Raw genomic sequence first — 16,792 nt, 5'->3', positions numbered from 1 at the left:
TAACCATTGCCTCTCCCTCCACACAGGTAGGTCTCACCATCATCTTGGTTACTGGGCAGCTGCCTCTCTGGCCTGGACAAATGCAGTCTGGCCTGCTGAGAGCCATGCAGAGATCGTTTCCCCAGCCTGTCCCTCTCTCCACGTCACTTCGCTCTCACACCCCAAGTAAGCTGCTGGTCTTTGCTTTCCAGGCCCTTCCCCACCTCCCTATCCTCTCTTATTCACAGCTGAGCTTTTGAAGCTCGCCTCTGATTGGCCCGTAACACCAGCCTCCAGTGCCCACTTGTTACATTTTCAAACAAGCCACTGTGTACTTTCTCCTGCGCTGCCCCTCACGACACCCCCAGAGCCACTTCTGCACCCACCTTCCAGGCCCTCTGCCAAACTCTCCTTTGCTGTGATGCGCACAAAGATCTGGACAATGGTTCGGCTACTGGGGTGCAGAGCCCACGGCCTGGCATGCTGATCAGAACTGTCTCACTGTTCACTTGTGCTCCAGTCTGCCTGGCTGTCTCCCTCTGGTGTCTCTTGGCTTATACGTGGGTTGGGAGCTCCTTGTGGCAGGGACTGTCTTTTTGTTCTGTGTTTGTCCAGCTCCTAGCGCCACGGTAATAATACAGCAGAGGTGGGTGGCCACTTCCAGAAAAGGTTTTCAGGTAATGAGAGGCCAGAGACTCCTCGGCCATGGAGGGAGGCTGGGAAATGGCCTCTCAGCTGAACGGCAGACGGGGGCACTGCCAGCGAGTTTTGCCCCTCCCTGGTCAATGCCACGCAGCCGGTCTTAAAGAGATGCCTGCAGGGAACTTTTATCTCCACCGTCTTACAAACATGTCCCATGCACCCAGCTGTGCTCATCTGCCTGTTCCCTTCCCCCTTCTGTCCACCGCTCAGTCAGTTTCCTAGGGCTCCCTTAGTTGTTGAGGGCTCTCAGGCGGCAGCCCTGCCTCAGTTGCCCTATGTGTAGGGGCATGAGATTGTGAAAGTCTAGAAGGGAGCTGAATCGAGGGTAGAGCCTCTGCCCCCTGACTCACCCCTTGTCACTACTTGGACAGAGAGGGTGCTAACGGGGGAGCAGAGGGGTACGAATTGGCAGCAAGAACGAAACGGGTTCAAAGAGACAGCAAATAGAGAGCAGGGCGCCAGTAGAGGCAGCTGATGTGCATGGAGTCAAGGGAAAATCAGCAGCTAGATCCGTCATCTGTGCCCACAAAGTACTCAGTGCTTAAGTGCTGCCTGGCAAGCTCTGGCACTGTGGGTGTCTGACTCACCCCAAGGACAGCCTGCCTCTCCAAACCTGTCACCGTCAGACTGAGGCTCCGGGAAAGCCGCTGAGCTCAGCCCCAAGTGCTAATTCCCACTTGGAAGGGTTTCATTAGGAACCTGCATGGACAGATCTTTGTCATGCTGGGGGAGGCTGGGGAAATGCCAGTCATGCCCTGCAAGATGCCAGCAGCTGTCAGTACCCCTTCCCGTGTCATGACTAATATGATCCTGCTCTCAAGCCACGTCTCTGTTCTGGCCCCAGAACAACGCGGAGAGCATTTGTGACCCCGTAACCTCCCTGTGCCTGTGGGTGGCCTGGCGGGGTTGTGAAATGAATAGTCCGGAAGGAGACGTATCCCTGCATCCCCCCCAGGCTAGAAGTGCACTCGCTGCCCCACATTCACAGCTTGTCTCCACAGCAAGCTCGAGTCCCAACGAGACGCTCGCCCAGAGCTGCTGTGTAACCGTGTTGTCATGACAGTTGCTATCAGCGAAGCTAGAGCCAGAGCCCAGGCATTGGGGCTTGGCAAGTTATTTTGCACCTTCTGTGTGTCCAGCAGCTCCCCCTGCACTATTCCACGGGGTCATTCCACAGGAGACTGCGCTCAGCAGAATAGGGCTGGGCCCGGCCATCTGAGCCAGCCCGGCCTTCGCTGGTGAGCTGAGTGACCCCAGCTGCCCGCACCGCTCCTCCAGATACAGTTTAGGACACTGGAGTCCTTGTAACACTTGTGTGACTTGGAGGATAGGCTCTGCCCATTGGTCAAACCCTGACTGGGAGGATCCGTTGAGCGGGGGTCTGTTGTCCTGCCAAGGACTGAAGGGGAGCCTGGCACAGCAGAATGGGGCTGCTGGTGAGAACGGAGAGGGCTGCATGCACACAGCCTCCCTGGAGAGCAGCAGCGAAGCCTGGCCAGGCAGCCCTCCGCTGGGTACTTTGGGAAGGCGCTGCCCACAGAAACCTGGGTTCCCATTTTCAGGAAGCTATTGATTTATTTTCACTGGCCTGGGCTGGGCCAGCTGGTAAGTATACCTGGACCCCACGATCCAAGGGCGGGCAGGGGTGTTGGATAGCCAGCTAGCTGTGCTTGCACAGCACCACACCCAAATCCCCTGGGTTTGCTCACATGGCACCCGCAAAGCACGCTCACACACAAAATCCTTGGCTCCTGCATCCTGCTCCCTCGCTACATCTACATGGCGAAGAGATCCCCACGGCAGCGAGTCCCAGAGCCCAGGTCAGCTGACTCAGGCTCATGCTACGGGGCTGAACTTAGCAGTGGAGACCTTCCCGCTCGGGCTCAGACCCTCCCCCACTGCTGGGCGCCAGCCCAAGCAGGAACGTTACCCCGTAATGAAAACCCGAGTCAGCTGACACAGACCCTGTGACTTGCTGCCCCTGGGTTTTGTTTTTGCAGTGCAGATGTACCCCAGAGGCTCTAGGGGTGCCTGCCTTAGGGAGGGAGAGCTCTGTATGGAGCCCACATCATTGATTCAGCCCTTCATCTCTGGGAAACCTTAGAATTGCCAAGCCACTGAGCCCCTCTCCAGGGCTCTAAACACCTGTGGGAAGAAGGGAAGAGTACCATCTCCTCCCCTTCATGCCCTGTGCTGAGGGCGTGCACGCCATTCACTGCTCCAAGGAGAAGCCTCGTTAATCCAACACCCCCCCCAGCCCACCCCCGGCTTACCTCTCGCAGACACGGACCGTCCAAGCGGCAATGATCCACAGGGAGATGCTGAAGACCAGCAGCACTGTGCCAGGGCAGATGGTCATGAGAGTCTTCATGACGAAGCGGGTGTTGAAGTTGATTTTGTTGAGCGCCCCGATACTGCGTGACGAGGCGTCAGTGAAGAGCTTGCTGTGCAGCAGCATGACCCGGGCAATCAGGTACAGGCGGAGGAACATGGGGATGGAGAGGATGATGTCCACATCAGCCTCTGCCCTCGAGGGTGTGTAGGAGAAGGCCAGACGTGCTGTCCAGAAAAATTTGTACTCCCCAGGGATGGGGTGTATGGCACAAACCAGCATCTCCAGGCTGATGTAAAGGATGCGCTCATAAGTCATTGCTATCCGCCAGTCATCAGCGCCATTGTCGATCACGAAGAGCTAGCAGGATGGAAGGCACGTGATTAGAGAGAGCACCCAGTTAGCGACACGCTGCCTTCCTTCCCATGGGCTACCCTGCAGGGCCCAGCCCCAGGGAATGGAGACCGCAGGCAGAGCGTGAGGGAATTCATACTGGCTACGGTACAGGGTCCAGAACCCCAATGTGAGCTCTGGGCCCTGCCCCAAAGCACTCACAGTCCAAAGAGCGGGATGGGGAATCAGAGGGGAGGCAGTTTGCCCAGCGGCGAAACAGGACCCAGGTGTCCCGACACTGTGTCCCATGCCCAAGCTGCCCCATTTAGGCACAGAGGCTTTCTTGGCTTGACTTGTAGCAGCTGCCCCCATGAAGCCCCAGGACTCAGGTTCTAATCCTACCACTGACACCAACCTCCTGCTAATGCTTACTCAGGCAGGCAGTGCCGCGGGAATCGTGTAAGTCATAGCAGCACAGATGGGCAAGATCAGGCCCGTAGCTTTTCATCGCCATCCTTGGGCACCTGTGGTGCATGGAGGTAACTTGTGCTCACTTAGCCCTGCCTGATTGGAGCAGCGGTTGGGTGGGCGGCCACGCGTGTGCCGGACCCGGCTGAGCAGCCTGCGAGCAGAGCTCAGCGGCAGGGTCACTGCAGTCAATAAAGCAGGCTGGAAGGAGGGTCAGCAGGGAACCGGCTGAATTGCTGCACTCCAGCATGGGAGAGTGTTTATAAACTCCAGAGCAAGTTCAAGGTCCGGTTTCTCCTGGGGAGCCCACAGACTGGAACCGGCTTAGGTGAGGTTATTTATACCACGACAGAACACTCTGGGGAAAAGCTTTCCCTCTCCGGCTCTCATCCCTGCATTTCTCTGTCTACCACCGGTTCACGCAGGCACACTGCTAGGGGCGGAGGGGTGGAGGGGAGCACTTCTCCAGCTGCTTTAAAAACTAAACAAACAGAGCAGGGAGGCTCCACACCAGGGTGGTAGAAAGGCCTGTCTACACTAGCACAGGGGCTCAACCCAACAGCACAAGCCAGCTGAGTGCAGAGCAGCCCTAGCACCAGCACTGCCAGCCGTACTGCCTTAGAACAAGGCTTTCAGCGTGCTTAGGGAGGCCAGGCGCAGCGAGAGCTTGTGCAAGACAGCCGCATGGAGAGGGGGCCAGCAGCCCCAAGGCAGTTAGGTGAGCTGCATGCCAGAGCCAGACCTTTGCAGGCTGCCTTGAGGTGTATACTGTCTGGCAGACCTTGGACTGGGCACAGGTGATGGCCACCTGCTGGGATGCTTTGGTGCAAGGGAGTGGCTCATGCAGCTTTTCAGCTGGCCCCATTTGAGGAGGGGCAGCCCCTCTGTGCATGTGTCATGATGGGACTTGAGTAGCCACAGGCACCACCCAAAACCAGCAGTCCTAGTGGATGCTGCAGCAGGAACCACCAGATAAAAGCTCTGGGGATTAGCAGGGGCCGAACCAGAAAGAAATGGAGACTGTGGTCTGCGTCCTGCACCTTTGGCTTGTGAACGCAGGGACAGAGCGCTGTACCCGGAGTGCAGGGCCTGCCTCACCGCTCTCAGGGCCCTTCTCCCCCAGCCTCTTGTGCCGGATGCTGGGTGTAGCAAAAGCCACCCCCTGCGTTGACGAGCTCGCTGTCTAAACAGAGCACGGGCAGGAGGGGAAACAGAATCCCAGGGACGGCAGGTGACTTGTACAGGGCCACCCATCAGGTCAGTGGCAGAGCCAGGAACAGAAGCCAGGTCTCCTGGCTCCCAGCCTTGTGCCTTATCTAGCCCATGGTGCCTCTCTAGAGTGCACAGCAGAGCCTGCAGGGGACCCAGGGCCAACCCGGGGCTGCAGAGCTCAGGCCACCCCAGTGCTCTGCGTCAGCCAAGGAACTGCCTGAACTGCCTTAGTGCGGTGGGGCCTTCTCCAGCCCCCCTTGCTCTCAGCTGCCTCCCCTCCCAATTCATTTGTTGCTCACGCTTTGCCTTAGAATGGCCCAGCCCCCAGCTTCCATGCTGAGCATTGCACTGTCAATTAACATGACTGAATGGCCCTTAAAGGCCCCCTTGCTCCCAACTGCTGATGGATGGGCAAAATCAGAGCAACACAATGGGGCAGCCAGCTTTTCAACTGCAACATTAAACACCCAGGCACCCTGCTGTGAGGAAAGATCCCATCAGGTTCCCATGGCAACAGCAGGTTCATCCTGGGCCAAGCAGTGAGGAAGGACTGGCTAAGGAAGCAGGATCTCCTTGGCTTTGAAGGTCAGGCTAGTTGCACTGGGGACACCGCACTGGAACGCGGCAGGGCTGGAGCCTGCAAACCCTCGTTTATCTGTGTAGCTCTTGCTCCCATGGGGGTTGTGAGTCCTGGGCCCCAACGCTGTCTATGTGGGGCTCTGATGGGGCAGTGCATTATTGTATTCATTAAGCACTGACCATCACTCAACTCCATAAGACACGCAGAGGGAGACTTGGTTTCCATTCCACAGAGCTTACACTCAAACCACTTCTTCAGCTCCTTTTTGCTAAGTAAAGCCCAGCTCTACCCCCGTCACGGCCTGGCTCAGCAGAGCTTTGAAAAGACGCTGAGGCTAGGAGTCCTAGGCATGACAGCCAGGCTGGCTGCTCGCTGGGTCTCAGAGGACAGCATCGAAGGGGTTCCCAGACTGACAGAGCAAGGACAGCAGCAGCACAAAGCGATGGCTCTGGGCTCAGTCACAGGACAACCAAGCAGGAGTCTCCTCCAACCACTGACCCCGAGACTGGAGAACGCAGTAGAGAACAAACCGGCACAGTGCCCAGGGCAGGGGGGGGAAGGGGATGGGAACTCCTCGGGCTTTTCCATCCCTGGTTTGTGATTCCTAGCAGCTCAGTGGGAGGGACAGGCATGCCAGCCGCCGTTAGTCATGGACAAACGGCTCTCTAGCTTGGAGAGCTAGGCTTGCCAGAGACTCAAACTGGAGTCGTCATGTTCGCTGACGCATCACCCCCTCCCCTTTCACTTTAGTTACACAGATGTTCCATCACTGTGGGGAAGGGGGGGGGTGTGCTGAGCTCAGGGGCCTGGTAGGGTTGTCCCTCCTTTCCCCCACTCTCACCAGCCACATAAGTAATTAGAGCCCCCAAAATGTGCAGTCTAAATAAAGACACAGGGTCGAGCACGGAAGAGACTGTCCTAGGTCCTGCAGCAGGCAGCTCCAAGACCAGATCTCAGGCCTCCAGGCCACTGGATTCCCTTGAGCAGATCCCAGAAGATACTGGCTCCCATGTGGCCAGGACCCCAGTCTCATTTCCCCACTTGCCCAGCCAGGGACAGCGCCTTACAGCTGCTCTGAGCAGCTCTGCCTGGGGCTGGGTGTGAGCATCCGTCTTGGGCAAACAAACCCACAGGCTGACTCAGTCAGCTACTTGGCCTCTCTGCCCTGGTCTCTTTGGAAAGCGCCGCAGCTTGTAGCTGCTTTGTGTAAGCAATTGTTCATAAAAATGCTCCAAACTGTCAGGACGCTGCTCGAAGTGGTAGCAGCTGACAGTCCATTCCTCCCTGCGAAGAGTATGACAAACAGCAAAGGAAATAGCCCAAAAGCTGTTTGCCTCCTGGGGTGGGTGGGGTGATTTCGTGTTTGTTGGTTGTAGTCTTACCCCACCAGCAGGGAAGCGAAAAGGGGTTGTGTGTGTGGTTTTTTAAAGCTTTTGCCTTCGTAAAGTTCTCTCCAGCATGCAGGCTAGGAGTGCACCATCGCTACTGGGGTTTCCATGGAAACCACATCCAAAGTCCAGTAATATCCAAATAGGCTTCCCCAGGATTGCCAGTAGGGAAAGGCGCGAGCGCACTTGCCACAGTGGCTAGGAAACAACGATGCAGCTGGAGAACAGGGAAGGAAGAAACCTGGGGAAGGAAGAAACCAAGACGCTCATGCCTCTGTTAAGAAGCACGGGCCTGCAACCATTGGTGTGGGAGAAGTTCCAGTTGGGGCAGCATCCCGGGCACCTGCTCTGGTGTTTGCTGCCACTTCCCGCGTGCCCTCTTACAGCTGGGGATTCAAGCACGCTGCAGAGTGTCACAGGAGCGCACACCTGGCTCCTACAGGACTCATCCAGGGATGACTTCTCCTTAGTGCTCGGGGCAGGGCTGTTGAGAGGAGCCTGATCCGAGGCTCCGCTTAGGCCCCTGACTTCACTCTCAGGGAGGAGGGGCCATCGGCATGGGCAGCTGGGCACATCCTTTCAAGCCGACATTGCAGTGCATGCGTCTGCATAAAGCTGGGACTTTCAGGACAACAACAGCTGTTGTACACCCCAGCCAGGGTGTCTGCCTCCTTCAGAGCTTCCTGCACGCTGCCCTCCAGCTCTGCCAGGGCACAGGCAGTTCCTTCTGGGCAGCCCAGAGCCAGCTCCGGGGGCTCTGACCCTCAGAGTGTTTTACACCTAAATCAGTCACAGCCAAGCCCTTTCTGAAAGCCAGCCCCGCCACACGCCTGCTTGCCTTCCGCACAGCATGTAGCGGGCTGAGCCTGTGGGGAAGAAGTGAAGCTTGCTCCACAGGCACCACCTTTAGAGCAGACAATTCACGTGTTGAGGGGTTGGATCCTGCTTGGTTAAAGTCAAGGGGAGCAGAATAGGGCCTCTAGGTTCTGTGTGCAGTGGGGATCAGTCCTGATTTCAGCTGTCTGTGGCCACACCCATACAAGCCCTCAGTGCAGAGGTAACTGCTATGAGCTTGATTTGGTAGGTGCCAGTTACCCTGGTTTCAAGCAGGGTTCGGCTCCACAGCTGCAGAGTCTGCGCTGGTGCAGCTGTGCATTGGGCCAGGCAGCAGAGAATGCACCTGCTGCTTTAAGCACTCCCAGTTCTGCAAAACCCTCCAGATGCTTAATTTTAAACACGAGTGCACGGCTGAATCTGCTCCCCAGTTCCTGGTTAGCACTCTCGCTTAGTCTGCTGGGGGAGGCAAAGCAGGATGGGGTTCAAAGGCACAAAGGACAGTTCGGCACCCAACTTCCTTTGGAAGCTGGGCAGCTCTCCCCCATGTGCACCTTTGAAAATCTCCTCCTTATGTTCTCATCTACAGGCCATGGAAGACGGAGGTACAGTGTGGGGCCACTAACAGTGATGTTGACCATGTGACTACAATGCAGCCCCCCCGTTTATATACATGCCGACTCCTGATGCATCCTGCAGCAGCAGGGTGAGAAATCCATTTGCGGTTGCCCAGAGAGTACTAATTAATGACACAAAGAGGCAGAAAATGGGAGAGGATTCCGTTTCCCTTCCCCATGCCTGGCCACAAACCAAAGAAAAGAGCCATGCTTAAGGAAAGTTCTCCTTCTGCTAATAGCAGGGACGCGACTCCCAGCCCCAGCCAAACCTCCAGCAAGTGCTCCTAACCAGCCTACCAGTTAATATCCACTATCGTTAGAGCAGAGTTAAAATCCACAGTGACAAAGGCTGGAGTACACAGTTGGACTCCAGCCATACGTGCTGTCTTTATCCTTCCAAAGAGCCTGGGTGGTGGGGAAGGGCCCATTCGGTCTGTCTCTTTTACACCCCGTGCCCTTCCTTGGGGGCATGGCATTGTACTGGTGCTTGGAACATGGTCTGCACTGAGTCTATTGCTCTGGGTTCTGACACCTTGCTCATCAGCAGGGTGCTGGGAATGAAAAGAGGCCTTCCCCCATGCAGGAGGCTGGGGGTACTATCCCCACAGCACCCCTAGCCTCAGCCAGCTCACCACCAAGCGACATCCTTACAGGAGTGCTATTGAGGCAGGCTTTAACATTAACTGCCAGAGGCCTGAGCAGCCAGCGATGGTCCTTGTCCACTGTTCTGGGGGCCGTTGCCAGCTTTCCCTGTAGTTAGCTTGCTTAACACTTTCCATCATAAAAGATTCTTATGTCCTTTTCTTTGAGAAGCTGTAACATCTACATTGTTTGCAGCAGGCCTTTGAACTTCGGCAGGGACAAAGCCTTGACACTGGCGCCCTGCCTTTTGCTAGTGCCAGGCAATTCCATTCAGCTTAGGCCGAGTTATAAACTCTTTAAAAAGTCACCATTATCCTTTTCTCACTTGCGTTCCTCAGGCAACGTTGGCAGCCTGCCAGAATAACACTGTCACGGAGTCCCCGGGCGATGCTCTGGACCTGCTCCCTACGAAGCCAGTCAGGACTCTGGGGAAGTCTCCTTCCTGTGAGCAGCCTGTCTCCAGGACACACAGCTTCCACCTTCCTGGGTCTGACCTTGGAGCATTCAGCCTCCTCTGCCCCTCCGTGCGCTTCCCACAGCGAGTCCGCCCAGGCGGTGTCCTGGGGAAGCCAGAGGGTCCTGCCCCCCAACTCCGCAGTCAGACGTGACTCTCAGCCAGCCAGTAAAACAGAGGTTTATTAGACGACAGGAACATGATCTAACACAGAGCTTGTAGGTACAGAGAACAGGACCCCTCAGCTGGGTCCATTTTGAGGGGCAGGGAGCCAGACAACCCCGTCTGCACTTCACTCCATGTCCCCAGCCAGCCCCAAACTGACTCTCTCCAGCCCCTCCTCCTCTGGGCTTTGTCCCTTTCCTGGCCAGGAGGGCACCGGATTCCTTTGTTCTCCAACCCTTTAGCTCTCACCTTGCAGGGGGGAAGGGCCCAGGCCATCAGTTGCCAGGAGACAGGGTGTCGGCCATTGTCTATGTCCAGACCCCTGCACACACCTGCCCTCTAGGGCTCTGCAATGATCATACACCCTTACCCCACCCCCTAGATACTTAAGAACTGCCTAGGGGAAACTGAGGCACCCCCACAATATTCAGAGGAAACATTAAGGACAGTCCCACTTTGTCACAAACACTGACCACAAATGCTCTACAGAGCTGGGCCCACGCTGCAGCCAAAGCAGTGGCAGCACCCATGGCACTTGGAACCTGGGGTGAAAAGAAGTTTGGGCAAGTCCCCACCATGCTCTCTGCCTCACTTTCCCTATCTGTAAAATGGGTTACCCATCTCCTGGGGAGCCATGATGCTTACGTGGCTAATGTGCATCCAACATAGGGAGAGGGGAAATTGTTATGTTTGTTCCAAGCGTTAGTAATCGTATTAGGAGAAGCTGCCCACAATGAGCACCTCAGTTGGCCTTGGCCAATGCCTGCTCCTTGGGTAGCACAGAGCCCACACTGGATAAGAGATGCTCAGCACTGCCATTTATGTATTCTACACATTGCACCCTACATTGTCAGGGGAGGGAAAGGGGGCCCTACTTTTCTCTCCCCCAAATGCCTCTGTTACAGGCCAGGTTCTGGATCAGCTGGCAGCCCGTTCTGCTCAAGAATGGATCGCTCGGACCTTAAGAGTGAGGTAATTGGTTCATTAGCATTCTCAGCCTGCAAGCCATTAGCTGAAAGCGAGAAACCCCAATCCCTGTAGGAGAGGACAGGCTCTCATCTTTGCTCTTGGAAATCAGTGCACATCTGCTTCCTGCACTGGGCATCCCTACATGGGGGCTGGGGGAGGGAGCAGCAGACAAGCTTCACCCCATGTGACCTAATAAAGTCAGACATAACAGGCAGATAGCCTGCCTTGAGCTATCAGCCAGCCAGGATTCCCTGATGACACCGTCTCAAGAGATGCAGCATCAGGCCCCTCCATTCAGTGCAACTTCTTCCACAGAACTGGCTTGAATTTGGAAAAGAAATGGGTCCCTGCCTAGTTGGTTTTCAGACCCTCTAATAGAGAAGGGACGTGCCTATAACCCAGTCCTCAGCCAACCTGTGCCCATGCCCTGGAGGTTGTTTGGCTGAGGCCGGGCTCAGCCCCTCCCTCCCCATGTTGGAAAGGTGCACCCCCCCGGAACCGCTGGCCCAGCCAGGCCGACGTTCAGCACTACCTTTTACCGGAGGTAGTGGGAGGTGAAGCAGCTTCATGTGACTAAACAGAACAAGCAGCTGTGGACAGCCTAATCTCCCCAGCAGCTGCCTTCAGCCTTAAAGCTGCCCCCCGCCCCCTTCTGCTCTGCTCAGAGAAGTCCAACAACAGAGAGCAAAAGCGCGACATGGTCCTCTCACCTGCACCACCAGGTCTGCACTGAGGGCACGGAGGTCACGCTGATGGCAAGAGGGGAGGCAGAGATGGTCTCACCCCAGCTCTCTGCAGGACCTGGCCCATGTGGCTGGGGCCTCTCACTGTTACTGGAACGTCAGTAACACTTGACGTCAGCCTCTCCTAAGGCAAGGCCAGGTTCCCTTGTCTGCAAAGGTCACAGGCACCAGGCCAACTCTCCTGATGGAAGGAGGGATTCCATCGGATCCAAACTGCAAGGGAGCCAGCTCGGGGCCTTGGGGAAGGTCCTGTCTCTCAGGAAGCAACCTGCAGCACCCACAGCCAGTATCCTCATCTGCTCCCCCTGCTCTGAGCCCCTCATGAGCGACAGGCTCAGTCCGGCACAGGAGATGGGGAAACCCTCACCCCTTGGCCTTGCCTGATCTTTTCCTCACGGCCAGTGGTGGTGGCTGGGTGCTGTGGTGGTGGGAGATGCTCACTGCTCAGGAAGCTGCTCACCCTCATTTTGTTAACTTCATAGGAGTGGAGCAGCAAACGGCCCTGAAACTAGAGTCAAGTACTCCCAAGTTCCCTAAGGTGTCTCCGAGCCTACCCCATCCATGCCTGCGGGCAGCTCAGCTACAGGCAGGTCACCCATGGGCTGGAGGAGGGGCTCCAAATCTTTCTCAGAGAATAATCTGTCCTCGTTCATCTCCTCCCATTAGGTGTTCATTCAGGCTTAAGCTCCCCTTCCTCCCCCAGCTGTCTTATTCCCCAAAGCTGACTTAAAGGGTACAAGGAAAATTCAGCCTCTGATCGGCTGCAGCTGGAGCCTTCCTCACAGTGTTCCGCTGAGGGATTCCGGGCAAGTGCTGGTGCACTGCCCTGGGCTCCTGCAGTTAGTCTCTGGCTGCTAGGCCCTTCCTGGGGGTGGCGGTCAGTGGTGCTGAACCAAGCCGCAGGGCCTGAGCTGGGCTCCCCCAACCCTGTTATACAAGCTGACAGGGCAGGGGCTCAATTCAATCCCCCGGCCTCTCGAGAGAGAGGGAGCACTTGATCCGGTGTCTGGCTGTGGCTGCCTCACTGAAGCCACCTTCACCCCCAGTCTGGCTGTGGGCGCAGACAGGCAAAGCCCGTTGCACCAGGGGAGCTGAGTCGAGCCCCAGGACAGAAGAGGCCTGAGAGCATAGGTGTGCTGCCCCCCAACCGGCTAGAGCCCCCATGGTGGGCAGGGTGCGACAGACCCTTCAGGGCCAGGTAAGCACTCGGCAGTCACACACTATCATCAAGTCCAGTGGCTGCATGTGCACTGAGGCCTTGTCATGGCTACAGGAGCTGGCCCATCCCTAAAATGCTGGATGTGGCACAGGCCCCCTGGATGGTGTAAATTAGAATCATAGAATCATAGAATATCAGGGTTGGAAGGGACCCCAGAAGGTCATCTAGTCCAACCCCCTGCTCGAAGCAGGACCAATCCCCAACTAAATCATCCCAGCCAGGGCTTTGTCAAGCCTGACCTTAAAAACCTTTAAGGAAGGAGATTCTACCACCTCCCTAGGTAACGCATTCCAGTGTTTCACCACCCTCTTAGTGAAAAAGTTTTTCCTAATATCCAATCTAAACCTCCCCCATTGCAACTTGAGACCATTACTCCTCGTTCTGTCATCTGCTACCATTGAGAACAGTCTAGAGCCATCCTCTTTGGAACCACCTCTCAGGTAGTTGAAAGCAGCTATCAAATCCCCCCTCATTCTTCTCTTCTGCAGACTAAACAATCCCAGCTCCCTCAGCCTCTCTTCATAAGTCATGTGCTCTAGACCCCTAATCATTTTTGTTGCCCTTCGCTGGACTCTCTCCAATTTATCCACATCCTTCTTGTAGTGTGGGGCCCAAAACTGGACACGGTACTCCAGATGAGGCCTCACCAGTGTCGAATAGTATTAGTATAACATCTAAGCCAATGAAGCGCCACCCATTTACACCCGCTGAAAACCTGGCCCAGACACTCCCTGTAGCTTTGAAGACATCCTCACCGGGAACGTGAGCTAAGCCCTCGTGGCTCGGCTACCTACCAATTCAGAGTTTATCTACCAGGACCCTCCCCACGCATGGTTACAGGGTGGCAGCTCAGTGCTTCTCCAGCCGGTGAGAGCCCATCTTGTCTCCAAGGGGAATACCATTGTGCAGTCCGCGCCCAGTAGGACAGTAGTGTCAGTCTGACGGGGAGCAGGAATGTCTCAGCAACAGCCCCACCCAAATTCTCATTCTAACTGGGCCTTAGAGCTTTCCACTGCCCAGTTCCACCAGGGTCAGGTGCTTCCTTCCCTCTTATTTCCCACAGTGCCAGTGCTTCCTCCCCCCCCCGCCCCTCCCTCAGAATGGCCTGGTCTTTACTGACAGGTAACAGACACAGACAAATGAAGCTCTCTCAAGCAATCACACACGGGAGCAGCATGCCCAGCAGCTGCTCTGCAAATGGATATGGACAGCTCAGTCCAAACCGAGCAGGCTAGGGGAGTGCTGTAATATATCACGCCTGGCCTCACACACGCAAACCAACTGACCAACAGTTGGGGTGGGAAGGGGGGCAGCCCATTCAGCACCATCCTGCTAGAGTGCAGCTCCCAGTCATCTGTCCCCCACTGCTGGGGGCACTGCCCCCGGGCAGAGCCGGGGAGGGGCGACGGTGGCTTAACCCCAGGCCCTGGAACACTCTGCAGGCTCCTGGCAGGATCTGCTTTCACCAGGATAGCCAAGCCCCTCAGGTGTCGTATTTGCATTACAACGGTGTCACTAGGCTGTAGCTGAGCTCAGGGCCCCAGAGTGCTCAGTGCTGTTTGTACACACAGCGAGAGAGACCCTGCCCCAGGAGCTCACAGTTTGAATACACAAGACAGAGGGTAAGAGAAAGTAAATGTGATGGCTGCCATTCTACATCTGGGAGATCAAGGACCAGGCCAGATTAAGACTAGGATGTGCATAGAGGGTTGAAAGTTGCAGCTTAAGGGCCTGGGCCAGTGTGACAGGAGGCTTCACCAGTGCCAGGAGCTGAACCCAGCTCTGCCCACTCCAGTCTAGTGCTGTATTCACAAGCCCCTTCTCTTTCCCCTTGGGCTGCCATGCCATCGGCCTTGTAGCTTCAGAGAGTATAAGGACCATTAGATCATCTAGTCTGACCTCCTGCATAAGCCACTTACAGATGTTTGCTAACTGTGCAGCATCCCAAACTGCCTGGACTGCCAATTAATCCTCCAGCCCTGTCCCACTTCAACTAAGCCGGAAACTCCCTGCTGGGAGCCAGCGACCTGACCTGCAGCAGTGAAGGGGTTAAAGTTACTCACCCTGGAGAGAGGGGAAAGGACCAAACTGACTCCTGGGGCAGGGAGTGGAGAGTTGCTTACTAAAATAAAGAGGCAGCTCAGCATATAGTTTACCATGGGTCATGGCCTCACAGCAAAATAAGACTGTATTATTCATACAGCGAAACCATCACTGAGAAGAGGGAAGCTGGTGGGAGCGAGAAAGCTGAGTGTGAGAGGAGACAGGCATGGAGAGACAATAATGTAGGCAGGGAGAGAGTCCCTCCAGCTGGCGGGGTGGAGGGGCAGTTGGGGATGCATTGTGTCTCTGACAGTCCAGGACGGAGTCCTCTTTGCTGATGCATTCTGTAAAAAGTGTTATGTACAATCGACATAAATCATAATGAATGATAACAGGGTGTGTACCAAGCTGGTGGTGTTTGCATGAGAGGCCCCACCCTATTGGCAGGTGCTGGGCAAGGGTTAAGTGTGGTCTGCTGATTCCCTGATGCAAGGGGAGATGACAAGAGGAGATCTGGGAGTAGCGCATTAAAGAGGGAGGATCTAGGGTGTGGGCTGGGCAGGCCAAAGGGAGGATCTTCAGGAGCAGCTAGGCCTCGGAGAAGGTCTGAGCTGAGCTTTATGGTACGATTCAGTTTTTTACTAGTGACTAACCACCAGGAAGGGGGGTTGTTTTGGACCCTACACAATGTCCTGATTTTGTTTCAGAGCCAAACGGGAGAGGCACTGATTCACATCATCATCCCACAGATTTGTAATTTCCAAGCCAAGCTCTAAGATTTGTGGTATGGTGCGATCCATCCTGGGCAGGCCAAGCAGGGATCCCAGGCCCTTCCGAGATGATCGTATGCTGAAAGGAAGAACTGCTAGATGGGGATGTGAGGAGAGGCACGTTCCAGACAAATGACCTTAATCAGAGAGAAAAGCAGGGGCCCTTGGATTAGCATCCACAGGAAGCTTTCGGGAGGAACATCCCTCCTGTAACTCCATGTGCCACTGGCATTTGCATTAATCTCCTTAAGCTGTTGCCACAACTCCCTCATGGTCCACTTTGCTAAGGCAATGTCCTTTGTACACTTGCAGCACAGAGAACTTTTTACCATGTTCTGCACACTAGCCCAACCTCTCCAGCTGCCTGGCATCTCCTGATGGGTGCACCTCAGGCAGGCACGCCCAGGGATCCAGCTGCAAAGCACTGATTGAGTGGCACTCACTGCCCATCAAACTCGCTCTGTGCTGAAGTGCATGAAGCAGGATCGAAGAGGCCCCAGCAGCTGTCGGGGATGCAGATGCAATTATCAGTGTCCGCAGTGAAAGGCAAGGCCTGCTGCCTGGGGAGGTCTTGGCAGCTGGGCCCAGGTATGAGTGTCAGTCGAGTGCGAGCAAATGAGTAGGAACGGGCAGCCCAGGGCAGATTTGAGTCTGTGAACACAGCCTGAGCTCCTGGCTTGGACCAGGCTGCAAAGCTGGGACTGAGGACCACAGAGAAACAATGCCCAAGGCAGAGGGGTGGTAGTTATCCAGCCTGCTTGCATCCCCACAGTGATGGGGAGAGAGCTGCAGGCCCTCTCCCAGAGCGCCTCCACTGGCCAGGTCTGGTGGATCAGCAGTGTTTCAGCAGGGCTGAGGGCTACGTTGGCAGAAGCCCAGCGCTGGGATCTCTGGAACATTGGGCCCCAGCCTCACACAGGGCCTGGGCCTGCTCCCACAGAAATCAGTGGCAAAGCTGCTGGTGGTTGCAATGGGAGCAGGTCTATGTCTGTTCTCACACAGATTGTGAGTGAGCATACAGCTCACATGGGGGCAGCTAGAGGATTTCTCCCTGCTGGGCTTCACGCTTCCGGATAGTGATAGACTCCCTTTCAGAGCTTGGCTCCAGCACAGCATCCCATTCCAAGCAGGAGCAGCCATCACCCCTGGTCAGACTCGCCCAGGCTGGGGGCTGCTGTCGCTCAGTGGAAGAGAACTGCCACCTGGGCAGGGCGGCCCCATAAATTGCACCACGTACGTCATTAAAGCCAGACCATGAGAAATGAAACCAGGAGCCCGAGCAGCTGCTTTTTATCTGGTTTTCTTGCCAGTTGAGCCTATAAATCCTCAGGAGGAAGACATC

The 16,792-nt window shown here is 55.8% G+C and overlaps 1 protein-coding gene across 1 annotated transcript in view; it reads right to left on the bottom strand.

The window, feature by feature from the left end:
* KCNN3 (potassium calcium-activated channel subfamily N member 3) overlaps positions 1–16,792 on the bottom strand; it is an 81,629-nt gene that overhangs the window by 39,045 nt on the left and 25,792 nt on the right. Inside the window, exon 3 of the mRNA XM_074938970.1 lies at positions 2,955–3,373. Within this exon, the coding sequence (XP_074795071.1) occupies positions 2,955–3,373 (419 nt within the window). The remainder of the gene's footprint in view (positions 1–2,954; positions 3,374–16,792) is intronic.

This window comes from Natator depressus, chromosome 24, assembly GCF_965152275.1.
Source record: "Natator depressus isolate rNatDep1 chromosome 24, rNatDep2.hap1, whole genome shotgun sequence".
In the NCBI taxonomy this organism is placed as follows: domain Eukaryota; kingdom Metazoa; phylum Chordata; order Testudines; family Cheloniidae; genus Natator; species Natator depressus.
Note: the sequence above shows the minus strand (reverse complement) of the source record. Positions and strands in the feature narration are given on the sequence as shown.